Raw genomic sequence first — 17743 nt, 5'->3', positions numbered from 1 at the left:
GAAACTGAGGCCCAGACAAGTGAACTGTCTTACCCAAGGTCACACAGGTCATAGATGGTAGAGCAGAGACTCAAAAGTAGTATAGCCTCTGTAATGCTCAGGGGTCTATAAAAGAGTCCTCTCCCTTTTGTTCTCACTCAACACTCAGGCAACAAAGTCAGGATATTTCTTAGGGGCTTCACAGAAGGTGAGACTCTTGCAAAATTTTGCTTAGCAGTCTAGATTTTAAGCTTGTTTCTATACAAAAGAATCCATAAAATCATACAATCACAGTGTTGGAAGGGGTCTCAGGAGCCAACCACCTCCCAATCCTATCCATCCTTGAATAGGAGTCTTCTTTCTAGCATTCCTTCTGACTTGAACTCGAAGACTTCAGGTGAAGTGAGCAAGATCCCGCCATCTACCAAGGCAGCCCATCCCACTAGTGGATGGCTCGACTTTTACACTGTTCATCATATCAAGCTGAAAACCTGTCTCTCTTTGCAGCCTCCACCTACCCTTCCTAGTTATGACATCCAGACCCAAGCAGAGCAATTATTTTTTTAAAGTACCCTATTTTTATTGATACCTTTTGTTTTTACATCCCATTTATTTGCAAATATATCTCTTTCCTCTACCCAACCAAAAGAGCCATCTCTTGTAAGAAATAAATATTTTTTTTAAAAGTAGTTCAGCAAAATTAACCCACTCATGCATTGACAGCATATACAACATTTCCCATCCATTGTTCCCTATGTTATTAAGGGAGCGAGGGGAATTTTATCAATTCATTTCCCAGGCAAATTTGGCTATTTATTTTTTTGTTTGTTTGCTCTCTCTTTCTATTTATATTGCTGTAATCATTATGTATTGTTGTTTTCTTGGTTCTGAAGCAGATCAGTTCTAATGACTCTTTAACATGACAGTCCATAATGTGTTTCCTAAGTTTTCTCTTCCCTAAGCTAAACATTCACAATTCCTGCAACTCTCAGTTAATAGATATTAATGATTAATGAAAAATCTTTAAAGAATCCAAATCTTAAAAAAAAAAGACCAAAGGGAATAGAAAAACAGGAAAAAAGTTTCCATTAGTATATAATAAAGATATGTTCTGTGCAGATGGATTAACACATGTATCTCCAACAAGGAGACTTGAAGATGTCCTCTGTTTCATCTTTTAGAATCCTATTAAATACCACTGATCCACTTAAAAAAACAAACAAACAAAAAAAAAAGCAAAGGAATCAGTCCTTACTGCACAAAGAAAGAACTGTCAATATTTTTTTTCTTATTTTACTATTTGGAACTTAAATATCCCTCTTCCCCCCAAAAAGGCATTCTCATATACATAGCAGAGCACAGAAAAGAGAAACATGCTGCTTGACTTTTTAAAGCACATAATAAATTCCACGTTACTTTCAAAACTTCCCTGCTTATCTACGCTTCCTTTTGAACTTCCTTTCGTGCTCTCTCATGCATTTAAAAAATGTTTCAATGGCCTTCACTCTTTTTTTTTTTTGGCATCACTATTGCTAAATCCCCTCTTCCTCAGCACCCTTCAAATAAAAAAACAGAGGGGGCAGGGTGTGAAAAAAAGTAACAACTAAACACAGTTGAGCAAAACAAGGCCATTTAGTGACCATGTACAGAATTATGTCTTTTTCTGTACCTCAAGTCTATTTTTTTCTCTGTCAGGAGGTGGATAACATGCTTCATCACTGGTCCTCTGGAGGCACAGTTGGTCACTGCATTAATGAGTTCTTAAGTCTTTCAAAGTTGTTTTTCTTTAGAATATTGTTGCCTTTGTATACATTCCAGTCCACTCACTTCACTCTGTATCACTTCATACTACCCAGGATTCTCTGAAATTTTCTCTTTATTTCTTGCAGCACATTATTTCATTACATTCCTCAATCATAATTTTTTTCAGCCATTCTCAAATTGATAATCACTCTCTTTGATTTGAGGTCTCTAATTTTCTCCCCCCCCCAAAAAAAAATTTTCCTCCTTCCCTTTCAGAATCAGGTAGTTTGTTTTGCTTATTATTCCCTCCCTAGTATCATTCTCTTTCTTACCACTTATGTGACCTTGGGCAAGTCATTTAACCTCTATGGACCTCAGTTTTTTTATCTGTAAAATGAAAAGGGTCAAATTGGATGATTCTAAGGTCCCTTCCATCTGAAAATAGTCAACAAGAGAAGACAGCAGACTCTTGTAAGAGTAGTGTCAGAAATGCTAAAATAAAAAAACTCAGAATGAGTCTGGTCAGGAATGATAAAAATGACAGAAGAGGTTGTTTTAGGTTTGCTAGGTCTATTGTGGAAAAAAGGAGGATTGAAAAAGAGACAGAACCACTGTTCAGGGTGGATGGGATGATATAGGATGACAGAGAAAAGGCAGAATTGCTTAATTCTTACTTTCCTACTCCTTTCTTTGCTAAGGAGGATATTTGAACTGTAAGACAGAACAAAACTGACTAAGTAGGACTTGATACTCAAGGTATACAAGGATATAATCTGAGATCACTTAGCTGCATTTGATGAATTCAAGACATTCATGCCAGATAAAATACATCTTAGGGCACAGGGGTCAATCACACAGCTGGTGCAACCCACAGCACTCCTGAATGGGACTCAAATCAGATTAAAATATAATTGGGAAATATTTAAGAAAACAAGTAAAAATACAATTAAACAGACAAGGTTTACATGTGGTTTTCTGAGTCAATATTCGGCCTGCAGGAATTCTTATGTATGATGTAGTGGCCCTGAATCCATTTGAATGTGACATCACCGTCCTCAGTTATTGAAAGAACTAGCAGATATGATAGCTGAACTACCATCAGTGATGTTTGAAAGACTGTGGGGAGCATAAGAAGTGCCATAGGACTGGAGAAGAGCAAATGCAGTGTCAATTTACCAAAAAAAAAAAGAAAAAGGTGATGAGGTGGGGGAAGACGATAAATTCTGCACATTATAGGACAGCAAGTTTGACTTTGACTTTGACTTTGGGAAAATTCTAGAATGTATTATCAAAGAGATGGTTAGTGAATATCTAGAAAAGGAAATGGCGATCACACAGAGTTGGTATGGCTTTAGCAAGGTTAGATGATGTCAAACTAAACTCACTTTTTTGGACACTTACTGAACAAATAATAAGGGGAATGCTGTAGACATTGTTTACTAATTTTTAATGGCACATATGATAAAGTCTATTAAGTTATTTTCAGAGCTGGCTGAATGATTGGAGTAATCATGAGTGACTTCTATTAGATACAGGTGTGTTATGCTCAGCTCCAAGAAGACCTTCCATGGGATATCCTAGTGTCAAAAACACTGATCTTGCATAGAACTGATAAGGATGACGTCTTGTCTCTTTTCTCCCACTAATTCATTGAGCATAGTTAACTTGACTTGGTTTCTCATCTGTAAAATAGGGATAATAATCTACTTTTAGAGTTGTTGCAAGGATCAAATAAGATACTTAATGTGGAAGAGTTTTGAAAAGTTAAAAGCATTAAACAAATGAAAGAAATTACATTATGATTCACATTTTTTAAAAGTAATCACAAATGGTTTGGTGTTAACTTGGTAGGATGTCACCAATTAAGTGCCTCAGGGATCTGTGCTTGGCAGTGTGTTGTTTATCTACGACTTGAATAAGGTATAGATGGTAAGTTTATCAAATTAGCAGATGACACAGGGCAGAGAGGGAGAGCTCATACTCCAGATTTTTTTGAATCTTGACCAGATCTCAGAGCATTAGGCCAAATCTAATAAATGAAATTTAATAAGGATAAATTTAAAGCCTTGTACTTGGGCTAAAAAATTGGCTTCATAAGTACAAAGTGGGGAAGGTGTGACCAATGAAGTTAATCTGAACAATATCTGGGGATTTTAAAAGATTGCAAACTCAACATGAGTCAACACTATGATATAGTAGCCAAGAAATTTAATGTAATCTTAGGCTCTTTTATGCAAAAGATAGCATCAGTATCCAGGAACAATGCAGTGATTAGTCCCCCTGCACTCTGTCCTAGTTAGACCATATCTGAAGTGTAATCCTAGGCCCAAAGCCCATTGGTATGGGATTCTCTCCCCACTGGTGGAGATCAATGCCCTGAGCCTGCATGAGGGGTAGGGTGGAGTTGGCAAGAGCATGACAGAGGAGAGATTCAGTCTCTTGTCCTTTGAGTCTCCGGTGTCCCTTTGGGCAATCACTTTGGGCACATCTGGCTTCCAGTTTCAAGAGAGATGAACTATGCCAACCTCACTCCAGGTTGCTGAAGGGAGAATAGGACTCTGGGAAGAAACTGACATGACAAGAGCTAGCAGTCTTCATCATGCCCCTATCCCCAGTTTGCTACACTAGAGATTTTCAAGGAATTTCCCTTTGTTTAAGATTTGGGACTCACTCTCTCTCGGTAGAGCTGTTACCTCACTCCCAATGGGAGGACTCCTTCATTCTGTATTGTCTAATACATATTCTCCTATGTACATATTTTCTCTGATCTCTGTTTTGCTATTGACTTGGATAAGTGGGCTTCTTTGCTATTTGCTATGCATATGTTCATTGTGGAACTGCCATTTGGTGAGAAGGAAGTCAAGCCTTGCATGTCCCTTTCCTCATTAAGAAACAGTGATCAGCAGTTTATTTTGCACCTGAAAACCACATTCCCTAGACTAATAATTTTAAGGCAGCAGATAGATATAATTCTAGCCCAGTCCCCCCTCTCTCTTATGAGAGTAGAGTAGCCAAGCTTCTGGCCCAACTTCCTGTTTCCCCTCCCGTCAGGAATTAAAATGTCCCTTGGAGAAGGGTAGGGGGAGAAGCTAGAAGTGTCTAGTCTGCCTTCCTCTGAGTCACACAAAGATACCCTCATGCTACACATGGGAGACAGCCTGGTTCCAGAAGGATTGTATATAATTCCAGGCATCATATTTTAGGAAGGAAATCAATAATCTGGAAAATGTTCAGAGAAGGGCAACCACAATGTTGAAGGGCCTTGTGTTCACACCATATGAAACTTGTTTGAAGGAACTTGTATTTAGCCTGGAGAAAAGAAAACTTGGGGTGGGGGATTGATCTTTTCAAGTATTTCAAGGGCATCTGTCACTTGTTAGAAGGATTAGCCCCATAGGCTAGAACTAGCAACAAGGGACAGAAATTGCAAAGTGTAAAAGTTAGGCATGATATAAATATCACCTATAGCCCAAGAAGGCCATCACACTTCTCTCCCCAACTCCCAGGACTCTGGGCTTACATAAAGCTGGGTTAAAATCTCAAGTCCTGATTCCCAAAGGGATAAATTTCCTACTTTGTCTCTTTGGCCCCACCTTGCAGGAAAACTCCAGGGAAATCTTAAAATAAAGTTTAGGCATGGCCCCTGTGACTAGGTCTTCCCAGAAGTGAATAACAAGCTTGCCATTCCCACATATGTCCTTAATGTACAACACAAGTATTAGGTACAAGACAGTCTTTATTTCCTCTACCAGGAAAAATGTATAGACAGAAAGGTATTGTAAAGGCTCATATGTGGGGCAGTTAGACAGTGGGTAGAACATTACGCCTGGAGTCAAGAAGACCTGAGTTCAAATGTGACCTCAGACACTTACAAGCTGTTTGACCTTGGGCAGGTCACTTAACATTGCTTGCCTCAGTTTCCTCATCTATAAAATGAGCTGGAGAAGGAAATGGCAAATCACTACAGTATCTTTGCAAAGGGAAACTCCAAATAGAGTCTCAAAGAGCCAGACATGACTGAAATGACTGAACAACAACAACATGCACAAATATAGAAACAGAAAGTATTTGCATGGGATTGTAGAGACCACCCCCACTGAAGAAAAAGATACTTCAGTGGACTGCCGAACTACTCTCCCTCAGACTGTCACTATCAGAGTAATGCATAGTGTTTTCACTAAGGGTTGACAAGGTCCAAATTTCTTGGTCCCTCATGGCATAGTTTAATCTTTCAGCTGTACACTACAGTTCTTTGAAGGACCCTCTTCTCCTCCAAGAAGCATATTATTAAAGAAATCTCACTCCGAGAAGCTGGTGGTGCCCAACTCTCAAAGTCAGGAATTCTCAATTTTGGGAACTCTTGAACTCAGGATTATTCACAAGGTAATCTCCAAACCTGGAAACATCTGTTCTCAGGACTATTAGCCTTTGACATGTGCTCAGAATAAGAAATCAGAAATGTAGAAAAAGGCAGCCAGGAATTGGATGTCCAGCAATGCCCTTCTCAGATTTCTCCTCTCTTTGCTTCTCCTGCAAGTCACCAGTTTCTGCTCCTGGAGGTGGGGGGAATCCCTACTGGTCTAAAAATCTAAGGACAAGAAAAAGAGGCAAAAGCATTTGGTGCTTCTGTCTTGTGGACCGCTTTCCCCCATAATGTGGATTCTTTGGACAAGGGTCCAGCCCACTCCTCCTTCTTTGTCCTTAATCATTTTGAAGGTAGTCTTAGTCCCTGGGGACCAATCAGAGGGGTTACCTGCATTTTTTCAGCAAGGGAATAGGGTATGTGTCTATCTCCATGAAGGCTATCCTCCAAGAAAATAATCTCATCAAGTTGATTGGTTGTTGTTTTTCAGTCATTTCAGTCGTGTCTGGCTCTTTGTTACCCCATTTGGGGTTTTCTTGGCAAAGATACTGGAGTCATTTGTCATTTCCTTCTCCAGCTCATTTTACAGATGAGGAAATTGAGGCAGACAAGGTTAAATGATTTGCACAGAATCACACAACTAATAAGCTTCTGAGGACAGATTTGAACTCAGAAAGATGAGTCTTCCTGACTTTATCCACTGTGACACCTACATGCCCTACTTCCACAGCCAAGGAAGAGACTGAAAAATTTGGGGGTTTGGAAATTAGATGTTGTCAATCAGAAATAGCTTGGGATAAGTGTTTTTTACTGACTGCTTTACTTAGTGGTGGGTAGATCAACAGTCCCATGACTGCTGAGGAGTGTTTGGGCCTGGGTGGTAGAAGTGGGCTGCACCATTGTAGTACCTCCATAGCTGCAAAGCCTTCATTGTGGGCTGAGATTTTTTATTTTTTAAATTTTGGACTTAAACACCAAAAAAAAAAACAAACAAACCCATTTCCATATAAATAGCAGAACAAAAAAAAGAGGATTGTATATAAAAACATGAATATCCATTTCATACTATTTGTTTTTTTATGTATGTAACAAATTCCACACATTGCTTTCAAAATTGTCTTGCTCGTCTGTGATTCCTCCTGTTCTTTTCTGTGCATTTTAAAAAATGTTGCAATAGCTCCTTTTTTTTTTCTGGCATACTCCTAATCTCCCTTCCTCACCACCCCACATCCCTCTACTAAAAAAAGAAAGAAAGAAAGAAAAGAAAAACTTGGAACAATCAAAATGAATCCATAGTGTTCACGTCCACAAATGTATGTCTCTTTCTGCACCTTGAATCCATCACTTTTATGCTCTGTGCTAAGTTTCAATTGTACTGGCACTTCTTCTTTTTAAATTACATCCCTGCACAGTACATAAAGGATGTAGGAAGCTCCAAGCGACATCTCTTCTCCATCTGTAGGACATCATAAATCCTACAACTTCCTTTGTCATTCCATTGGAGACATTTTGATTTTAGGCTTTCTCATTCTATTTAAGAAATTTATATTTATAGCTGAATGAGAGTTTCCTGGAGTATAATTCTTTTGGATTTGACATATTATTAATTCTAATGGCTATGTTTCAGCAAATGAATCATTGGCACTTTTTACTATATATGTATGTGTCTGTGTATATATACCACACGTATATGTGTATGTATATACGTATGTATTTTCCTCCCCCAACCAAATTTCAGTAAAAGCACCTGGCAAGAAACAGCTTGGCCCAGTCAGACCTTGCAGTCAAGGAGACATGGGCTCAAGTTCTAAATCTGCCTCATGCTGGTTATGTGACCCTAGACCAGTTTCTTCATCATTTACTGCCTCCAGATAACTATAAGGTTGTTGACCTGCATTGGTAGAGGAAGTTTTAATCCAGGGAGGTCTCTATACTGATTAAATCACAGGTTCAGAGGAGAAAAAAGAGTATCTAGCACTATAAAATTAAAGATTACACCCCCCACTTTTTCAACTCAACTTTTAAATTTGTTGAACACAACTTACCACTTTGCCCTAGTTAAATCATAGCTGTCCCACATTCTGATGCTGCCCTGATTTCTTGAAGCACTTTGTGACAGAGTGTCAATAGCTCTTCTGGCCCATATGTGAATTATTTCTTGGCTCCTATACCCTAAAGTAGACAGTGCCATTTACCAAGCTGTTTGTCTGATGAAATCTGAAGCATGGGCAACAGCTACTCATAGTCATGGGCAGGGCTGGTCTTAGATGGAAAGCAGAGTAACAGCTGGTATTTATATATCAAATATTTATTTATATATATGTTTACAATGCGTTTCTATATACTTTCAGGCATTTCATTTGAGCCGCACAAAAGCTGGGTGAGGCAAATAGTACAAGTGTTGTCTTCATTTTGAAGGTGAGGAAGCAGGCTCAAGGAGTTTAAATGACTTCTTCAAGCCCACACAATTAGTAACTGTTGAAATGGGATTTGATCTGAGGCCCAAATCCCTGACTAGGGCTCTTTCTACTGTGGTATGATGGTATGAACATTGACCAGGATTGTTGTTCGAAAAAATCTCCCTTACCCAGTGTCATGGTGCTTGAAATTCTAATGTTTCAGCTTCTCATTCTTTTGGATTTGTAAGAATTTCTTATTTAAATGCAAATATGGGGATCAGAGTGGCATTAGTGACAGTCAGCTGCGAGCAAGACAGAAGTGTAGATATGAGATGTGTCCCAGGAGGGTACATCGGAAGGAAAGTTCTAAGCACCAGAGGCAAGGGTCACCTACTACACAATTTTGTTCACTGCTGGTTCTGTTCTTGCCTTTCTTTGTAAATAGCAACGACAGTGGACCAACCTTACACTTTCTCTGAGAGTCTAAAATGGCAACCACTTTTTATTAGCCCTAAAGCACTAGTCTCCTTCACCCTCATCCTTTTCTTTTCCTCACTCTCTTCAGGCTAGTGGTGGTGATGGAAACAGAGTCCCCTTTAGAGCCACTGTCATGGGGCAGTTACCCATGGATAATAATAGTCTAACCCAGGGGTGAGAAACCTGGGACCTCAAGGCCACAAGTGGCCTTGTAGATCTTTAAGTGCAGCCTTTTGACCAAAATGTGGCCTCAAGGCTGCAGGTTCCCCACCCTGGAACCATTCTTCTTCCTCTAAGCACAAAAGAGTTGGGACATTTTTATAGGCTACAAATCCAAACGCTCTTGCTTCAGGCTGTCTTTTGCTTGTGTTTCCAGGTGAAGATTGTCCTCCTTTGTTTTGCAGTACCCCCCCCACAACAGAAGAAGCCAAACTTTATTTTATTTATTTTCCCACTTGATAGTATTAAATTTTTCCCAATTACATGTAAAGATAGTTTTCGACATTCACTTTTACAAGATTTTGAGTTCCAAAATGTTCTCTCCCTCTCTCCCCTCCCCTGTCCCCAAGATGGCACGCAATCTGATACAGGTTATATGTGCACAATCATATTACACATATTTCCACATTAGTCATGTTGGGAAAGAAGAATCAGAACAAAAGGGAAAAACCAGAAGAAAGAAAAAAAGAGAGAAAACAGTAGGAAGCCAAGATTTATTAAGGGCCTACTTCCTATAGGATAGGGAGATTTGGTGGGGGAGGGGAAGTTCCTGACCTCAAAGAGCTTATATTCTACTGGCAGCCACACGTTTTAAACAGATTACTGAATACAGTATAATCTGAGGTAAGAGATGGAGAGAGACAGAGAGACAGAGACAGAGAGAAGGTACAAGAACTACCAACACGGGAATCCATAAAGGCTTCCCATAGAACCACAGGAGGTGGTCTTGCCATGACTTGACATGTCAGACTTGACATGAAGCCTGAAGGAAAATAAGGATTCTAAGAGGCACTTATGCCTTCTAAGAGGCATAAGTGAGGAGCACATCCCAGAGTGCTTCAGCGGCCTGTGCAACAGCAGGGGAGCCTGAGATGGAAACAGCAAGTCTGCCAGCTGGACTGGAACCTAAGCAGGTGAAACAGCTCTGCAGCAACGGGAAAGAAGTCGAGAAAGGTAGTCCAGAACCACAGTGTGAAGGGCCGAACAGTTTGCATTGCAGTTCTTAACCTATCTTTGTATCGTGGACCATTGTGACAGGGGTGTGTCCTCTAGGCAGCAGGGATACCAAAGCCTATAAAGCACTCGATGTCTATCTATCATTCAAAGCTGTAAGCATTCTGTGTGTGTGTGTACTGCAAAAGCCTATAAGCACTATATATGTGTGTGACATGAAGCCTATAGGCACTCTATACACACACACATATACGGGGGCAAAGCCCCTACACACTATATACGTATGTGAGGTGCAAAGCCTATAGGCTCCACACATATACACATCCTATAGGCAACAGAAATGCAAAAGCTATAGGATAGCTAGATAGATATAGATATATGTCTGTGTCTGTGTGTGTGTGTCTAAACATAAAAACAGGGCTTGAAGTCCCTGTTGCCTATGGGATGTGTGCTGTTTATGTGTAGAAAAATATTGCCTACAGGCTTGGCACCCGTTACCTATAGGATATGTGTGTGTGGATGGACAGGTAGAGATAGAAAGATAGATAGATAGATAGACAAACAGATAGACGGAGATTGCCTATAGGCTTCGTCTATAGACCCCTTCTCAGAAGAATGTTTAAAATGTAAGAAACAAAGTAGATAGGATTATAAAGGAAACCAACTATATTGAAATAAAAGATGCAATTTTTTTCCCATCCAAGTTCACAGACGCCCTTAAATCTAACCCAGGTTAGGGACCCTTGTCCTCAAGACAATAGGGAGCCACTGATGATTCTTGACCCAGAGAGTGACTTGGTCAGACCTGTACCTTAGGAAGATATTTTCACAATTCTGTGAAGGATGGTTTGGAGGAGGGAATGACATTTCAGTGGTCCTAGGGAGAGGGGCTGGTGATCAGAGCAAGGATCATCTCTAGCGGGTGGAGAGAAGGGGATGATACGAAGGGCGAAATAAGAAGACAAAGGACCGCAGATTTGGATTGGAAAGATCTGGTGTAACCACTTCACTTTACAGAGAGGGGAACTGAGGCTCGGTGACTCGACCAGGGGCAGAGGCAGGGGGGCTTCGATGCGAAGCCGCCCCTTCCCACGGGACCACGCCGAAGACGAGGGATTAGACGCTGGGCGGGCGGGTGAGGAAGCGAGAACAGTCTGGAAGCTCTCCCAGCGCGAGCTCCCCAGCTGCAGGACGGCCTCGCCCTCGGCACAGCCCGGGAAGGGTGGACGAGGGGCCAGTGCAGGCGGTAAGGTGACTCTAGCTCCTAAGCTGGTCCTCCAGGTGGAGGGGGCCAGCGAGGAGCGGGCCATTTGGTGGACGGAGGACTTGAGTTCGAGTTCCACCCTCTGACCCTTCTTGCTTGTGTAACCTTCGGCTACTCGCTTAACCTCAGGGTCTTTATCTGTCAAATGGGGGTGGAGGATTAAGACTAGATGGTCTAGAGATCCCAGCCCTAGGAGCCTCTAATGAAAGCCAGCGGGTCAAGTGAGAGAGGTTAGGGCTGGAATGGTACTAGCAGGAAGGCCTGGAGTGGGGAACGGAGGAGGTCCTCAGGACTCTCTCTCCTTTACTGGGAGGGGCCGACTCCCGGGCCCCGCCCCCGCCCCACCCAGGCCTGCGGGGCGCTCCGTTTCCCCAGCAAAGGCTCCCGCCCCTTCCGCCCCGCTCATTGGCCAGCTCCCGCGCCTGCTCTGCCTTCTGACTGGGGGGCGCCGGCTGTCAGTCTAGAGCTGCCGGAACATTTCCGCATTGAGGTGGGGGTGCGGGGGAGGGGCGCACGGAGGGGGAGGGGAGCCCATCGGGGGGTACTGGGGGGACGGGACTGGGGTGTGTGGAGAGTTCCGGAGATGGGGGAGTGGAAACGGGGGGACAGGGTGGTCGCCAAAGTAGCTGCTTAGCCGAAATTCGGGGCGGGTGGTGGCGCTTGCTCCGCGGAGCCTGGCTTGGGGGGCGGGGGGAGGAGGAGGAGGAGGAAGAGAAAGAAGAAGAGGAGGGCGCCTCCGAGGGGACACGTCCTCTCTGCCGGTGCAGAGCCTTCTCCCTGGGGCACCGTCGACGTGCCCTAGCCCGGAGGCCTGAGGAGTGGAGGAAGGTGGGTCTGGGCGGCCGCGCCCAGGAGGGGCGAAGAAGAAAGAGGGTTTGTAGTTGGAGACCCTCCCTCCCGCCCGACTCTGGCGCTGGCCTGGGCTTCTCCCCGGGGGCTGGAAACTGGGGATGGGGAGGAGAAGAGGCTGCTCCTTCTCTCCTCTCTCCTCCCCGCGTCCTTCCCTTGCCGGGGTAGGGGGATGACCACTCTCTCTAGCGCTCACGTGGGCTTCTCGTGCACCCCTTCCCGTGGAGGGGCGGGGGAGAGGCCCGGGCCCGCCGCTGCCGCAGCTGGAAGGGAGGGGGCCGCCCGAATTACGCGCGGGGCTTGTGAGCCGGGGAGATGCCCTGGACGTGCCTTCACGCCCCCTTCCCCCACCCGGGCTTGGGGAGGGGGCTGAGAGTGCGATGTTTACCGGAGGGTTTCCCGGGGAACCTGCCTATTGGCCGGAGGCTGGAGAGGGAGGAGGTGGAGGAAGGCGCCGTCGGTCCTGCTGCAATCCCACCCTCGGGGGGTGGGGGGGACAAGGGGGCGGTGAAGCAGCCGCAGATCCGCCTCTTTCATTGATGAAATTTAAATTCGAGGGATTTTACCTTTAACTTGGGTCTCCAGCTGGCTTTCGTTTAGGTCTGGAGCGCTCTGTAAGGCTGGCCTGGGCCAAAGCGGACTCCATCCACTAAGACTTGCCTTTTTTTTTTTTTTAAAGTGGAAAAGGAGTAATCCCCCCCCGTGTACTTTTTTTTTTTTTAAAGAACTACTTTTTATTGCTTTGAATTGATATTCCTCCAAGTTGTCAACTGTGGGTGAAAGGACCACGTCGAGTTATTAAGCAAGAGAAGAAGAAAAACCTGCCCTAGAGTGTGACTTGTTGAAAAAAAATTTTATATATATATATATACACATAATTATATTTATACTACAGAGTATTTATTTTATTAAACCCCTAAAATGTCGATATTTGTACAAGGTAAGACGTTCCTTATTTCCTGAATTGCTTTAACTGTGCTTGCTGGTAGCCCTTGCAGTTGGGAGGTTGGTGGGCGATTTGGAAGTGGAAATAACTCCTTTAAATTACCTTTTGCAAAATTCTTGTCAAGCTGAGCAAATGGATCGGCCTTACCAACGAATATAATGTATGCATCTCTCCCTTTTCCTAGTGTTTCCTAATTTCCCTTGAAATCAGGTTAGCAGCACTTGTGGGTGGTATGGGACGGTGGCTGTTGTTAGGATAAAATAACATTTTAACGACTGGAGCTGCTGCTGTTTAACTCCATTCCTAAGAACGGGGTGTGGAAGGGAACCAGGAAAAGGACCTGGGAGAGATGACAGGAGTCAGGTGGATTTTGATAAGGACTGTTGGTTAAGGTTTAGCAGTGTCAGTTTCCACTCCGAGTGTCTACGTGGTTTGAGTTTCAGATTCGTTTATTGCGAAAGAGGGACTAGCCCATAGAAGCTGGAGGTCATTTCAGCCGGAGAAATGACTTTGCTGCATTGCTGTGATATTTTTCTCCTTTGAAACATGAAAAGATTAATTAAAATTTCTTTAAACTTTGAAGATCTCCCCCATTGTTGTAGGTTGCTTAGAAAGAGATCCTTCAACAAAACATAGCCTTGTAATCAATGCTTTGGGGAGGTGTGTAGTATAGGAATTAAAATTAGAGTTGTCTTTAAAAAGGATTGCTGGGCTGTTGTGCTTAGTTTGCCACACTTTTTGCATGCAAGTTAAATATACTCTTTATTTGCAGACCTCTGAATGTGAAAGTTGTGGCCAGTTTTTTTGCAGACTTCAACGGCCATAAAGTTCACAACTTCACAAGCTTCACATGGCATCCCAAATAAACAGAGATGCTCCAAAAAGGAAAAAAGAGCTATTAGTAATGGTTACCTTGTTGGAAAGTGATGTAATTTTCACACCCAAGAATATCAGAGCCTAATGAAATTTCACATCACGTTGTTAATTCAGCTATTTAAAACATTTTAGATTTAAGAAATATTTTAAGATAGAAATTAGTCTCACTATTATTGAAACATGGGATGCTTTAACCAGCTGACTGTTTTCAGTACTAAGCCCAGAAATGTCACATGTAATTAAATTTCCACAACCATATTTTACCTTGTTAATGGTGAAAGATCCCTGTATTGTGATTTGAGACCGGAGTAAAATGACTATAATGTATCTTCCCAGAATAGAATGTCAAATTTAACTCCTCGTAGTTGTTTTCTGTCTTTGATCTTAAATAGGAGAGGAGAGGGAACAAGCATTTATATGGGACCTACTATGTGCCAGGCACTGTGCTAAGACCTTGTGACAACTCTGAGAAGTAGGTGCTATTATTATCCCCATTTTACAGTTGAAACTGAAGTAGATAGGTTGAGTGACTTGCCAGGGGGTCACACAGCTATTAAGTGTCAACAAAGCCATTATTTTTATAAGTCCCAGAAGGAAAATTAAGTCATTTGAATAATTTTGAAAGTTTACTACATGCCAGGGACTGTATACTAAGCATTGAAGTTACAAAAGCAAAAATAGCCCCTGCCCTCAAGAAGTTAACATTTTAAGGGAAGGGGGGAAAAATAACATGGTTTATACAGAAATAGGTAGAGGAAATCTCTCAAGGGGAAGGCAGGAAAGGAGAGAGAAGAGTACTGGGACTAAGAGGGAGACAGTAAGAGGCCTCCTGGGATTTGATCTGAGTCTTGAAGGAAGCCAGGGAAGCAGATAGTGTGGCGAAGGTCTATAAGGGACAGCAGGGAAAAGGAACAGTAATGGCAGATGAGGTGTCCTCTGCAAGGAATAGCAAGTAGGCTGTAGATGTCTCTGCATCACTCAGTACATGTATGGAGGGGAATAAAGTGTAAGAATGCCAAAAAGATAGGAAAGAGTCCCTTTATGAAGCACTTTAAATGCCAAACAGAGGAGTTGATATTTGATTCTGGAGGTGATAAGGGGCTATTGGCACTCCTGGAGCTAGGAGGGTGACATAGTGAGACTTGTGCTTTAGGAAAATCATCTTGGCTGCTGAATGGAAGATGAATTACAGTGAGGAGAGACATGAGGCAAGGAGACCAATTAGAAAACCTTTGCATTAGTCCAGGTGAGAAGTGGTCAGGGCTTGAAGTCTCTTAAATAGGAATGATAATTCTATTGGACTTTGTATGGTTTCAAAAGTACTTTCCCTACAAGTATGAGGTAGGTAGTACAAATATCATTAATCCTCATTTTGCAGATGAGGAAACAAAAGCTTGGGTTAAGTCACTTGCACCTGATTATGCAACTAGTAATTATCTTTTCACCAGTGCTTTTTAAGGGCTATTTTTGGCCAAGTTCCCAAGGAGTGTTATTCACTAATTCATATATGTAATGGCTGTATAAATGTGCCTGGTGGGCTCCAAAACAAGTTCCAGTTCTACAGCAGGTAATGTGTGTATATGAGATAGATGTCTCCATTTCATTGCTTCTTTCCTTTAGCTTATTTTTTCTTGTTTAGGAGTGATTTCTCAGAAGTTGACAACTTATCATTCTGCACAAAAGGTGACATTTAAAATTTATCACTGGGCTCAAATTTCGTATGTCAAAAGCAAATCCACTGTAAATTCCATCAATAGAGTTCATTAGTGATTTCACTCCACAGTTGGATTTTTTTTTAGCTAAAACAAGGATGTAATTTTGTTGTGTTTCTTTTTTTCTTTTTTGTATGTCCCCCAAACCAACTGATTTTGAGCTTATGTAACACTGTCTTTATTATTAAGTTGTCCCTAGTATATGCTACCGTAAGCTTCATCATTATTTCTTTTTGTTTATTCTTTGTCTCCCAGCACTTTCACAACTTATTGCTAAATGAATATTGATGATAAAAACAACCCGGTTAATGCTTAGGAATCAAATAGCATTTTAAAATTAGGAAATTATCAAATGTGGCTTAGAAACTTTATAAATTGTAGGACTTAACAGATTATCTAAGGTTAATATACTAATGTTAAATGCACAGGAGGGAATATAAATAAAATACATTCTGTACTTTTTCTTTGTTTTCAAAAATTGATAAACCTAAAGGAAATACACCAACTTGGCAGGAATTGATCCAAGAAAATATGTTCAGGTGACTGCTATTAGGATTTCGAGAAGGGGGATGATAAGTTCCAGTTGCTGGTTTGTTTGTTTTTTTCATTGAAAAAGAAAAATCTGTAGTCTACTTTTTTCTTCTTAGGTGATTTCTGAGTCTTCCTACATTGTCTGCCAAGTCTTCTTTAAGTATTGAGCTAGAGATTCATGGAAAAGATTGGACACATTAAGTTAGAGTTTATCGAATAATAGTGATACTTTCATTATAATGTTGGTGATTGATTTCCAAGTATTAATTGATTTTGAAAATTTCCATATTTACTCTTATTTGTAACAATAACGTTTGGTATTACAAAATTTGAAAAATTCCACCAACACTTGCCCCTCACTTTTGTTAGGAATGAAGAAACGTTGGAGATCATCTTTAGCAGTAGTATTATAGAATATTGATTTCTCCACTAAATTGCTACTCTGCTGACTCATAAAACTGAGTTCTCCAAAACTTTGCCAGTGGAACTCTTGCAGATGTTGCCAAACTGGAAAGTATTCAAATGGAACTCTGGTGGGAGATAGTATGTGTGTTGTCTGAGGACCAGCGTAGCCAAGTTTATAGAGATCATCACCATATTGACTTCAGGGTGATGAATTTTTCAGTCATGGTGACTCAAAGACAGTCTAAGTTGTAAAGACATTTAAGGTAAGTGTTACTGAAGAGAGTAGTCACACTGATGAAATCCAGGTCATTGGTATGTTAGTTCTTCTTATTGTTTTTATAGTATGTTCACAGTTTACAAAACACTTTTTTATAACCCTGCGAGATAAGTGTAGGCATTACCACCATTTTACAGATGAGGAAACTGAAGGTTAAATCTATTATGTGCTTTTTTGCTTATAATAGATGCTAACTATCTTCAGTTCAGCACTATATCAGTAAAAGAAGCAGTAGAAATGTAACTTCTTGGTTGTTTTCTATAAAAATCTATAAGAAAATAACTTTTTCTAGTCAAATTATTTATTGATGCATAAATATCACCACAGTCATTACAAAACATGATATAGATAAGCCGGTTACTTTATTATGAAAACTAGCCGAAACTTTGAAACGTTATCATTGTTGAAAGTTGGTTAGGTTCTGAAACCTTAAACTAGAGGAGGTCCGTGACCATAGAAGTCAGTGTCTTGTATAATATGATTTTAGGACCAGAACTGCTCTGTGTTTTCCTCAATTGGAGACAACTTCTTATATATCTTGGTTCATGAAGTCAGTAATTCTTAATTATCAAAAGCTTATGTCAGCAGACCTCAGACTCTGGCAGGTCCTCCTAAGTTGGAAAGACTTTGATTATGGGCCTAACCTGGCGGAGTTAGAAAGAGCTCATTCCTAGAAGGTTGGTCACAAGGGCTGAATTCTTCTGGCTACCCGTGTAACATGGCATGGATAAGATTGTAGTTTAAATTGT

The 17743-nt window shown here is 41.5% G+C and overlaps 1 protein-coding gene and 1 long non-coding RNA gene across 4 annotated transcripts in view; one reads left to right on the top strand and one right to left on the bottom strand.

Annotated features, from left to right (window-relative positions):
• LOC114045377 overlaps positions 1 to 12915 on the bottom strand; it is an 86993-nt gene extending 74078 nt beyond the window's left edge. Inside the window, exon 1 of the long non-coding RNA XR_003569365.1 lies at positions 12814 to 12915. This is a non-coding gene — a long non-coding RNA (uncharacterized LOC114045377). The remainder of the gene's footprint in view (positions 1 to 12813) is intronic.
• Positions 11811 to 17743, top strand: part of UGP2 (UDP-glucose pyrophosphorylase 2) — a 47303-nt gene continuing 41370 nt past the window's right edge. The window contains exon 1 of one of the 3 annotated variants that reach the window (XM_027865342.1): positions 11811 to 11888. Coding sequence is in view for 1 of the 3 variants with exons in the window: in XM_027865340.1 (XP_027721141.1) it covers positions 13169 to 13187 (19 nt within the window). In the remaining 2 variants the exon portion in view is untranslated. Of the gene's footprint in view, positions 11889 to 12116; positions 12227 to 13084; positions 13188 to 17743 lie in introns of those variants that run through there. The other 2 variants (XM_027865341.1, XM_027865340.1) reach the window with 2 other exon arrangements.

Source organism: Vombatus ursinus, unplaced genomic scaffold (genome assembly GCF_900497805.2).
Source record: "Vombatus ursinus unplaced genomic scaffold, bare-nosed wombat genome assembly UNPS02014778.1, whole genome shotgun sequence".
In the NCBI taxonomy this organism is placed as follows: Eukaryota; Metazoa; Chordata; class Mammalia; order Diprotodontia; family Vombatidae; genus Vombatus; species Vombatus ursinus.
This window is presented reverse-complemented; position numbering and strand designations above follow the sequence as displayed.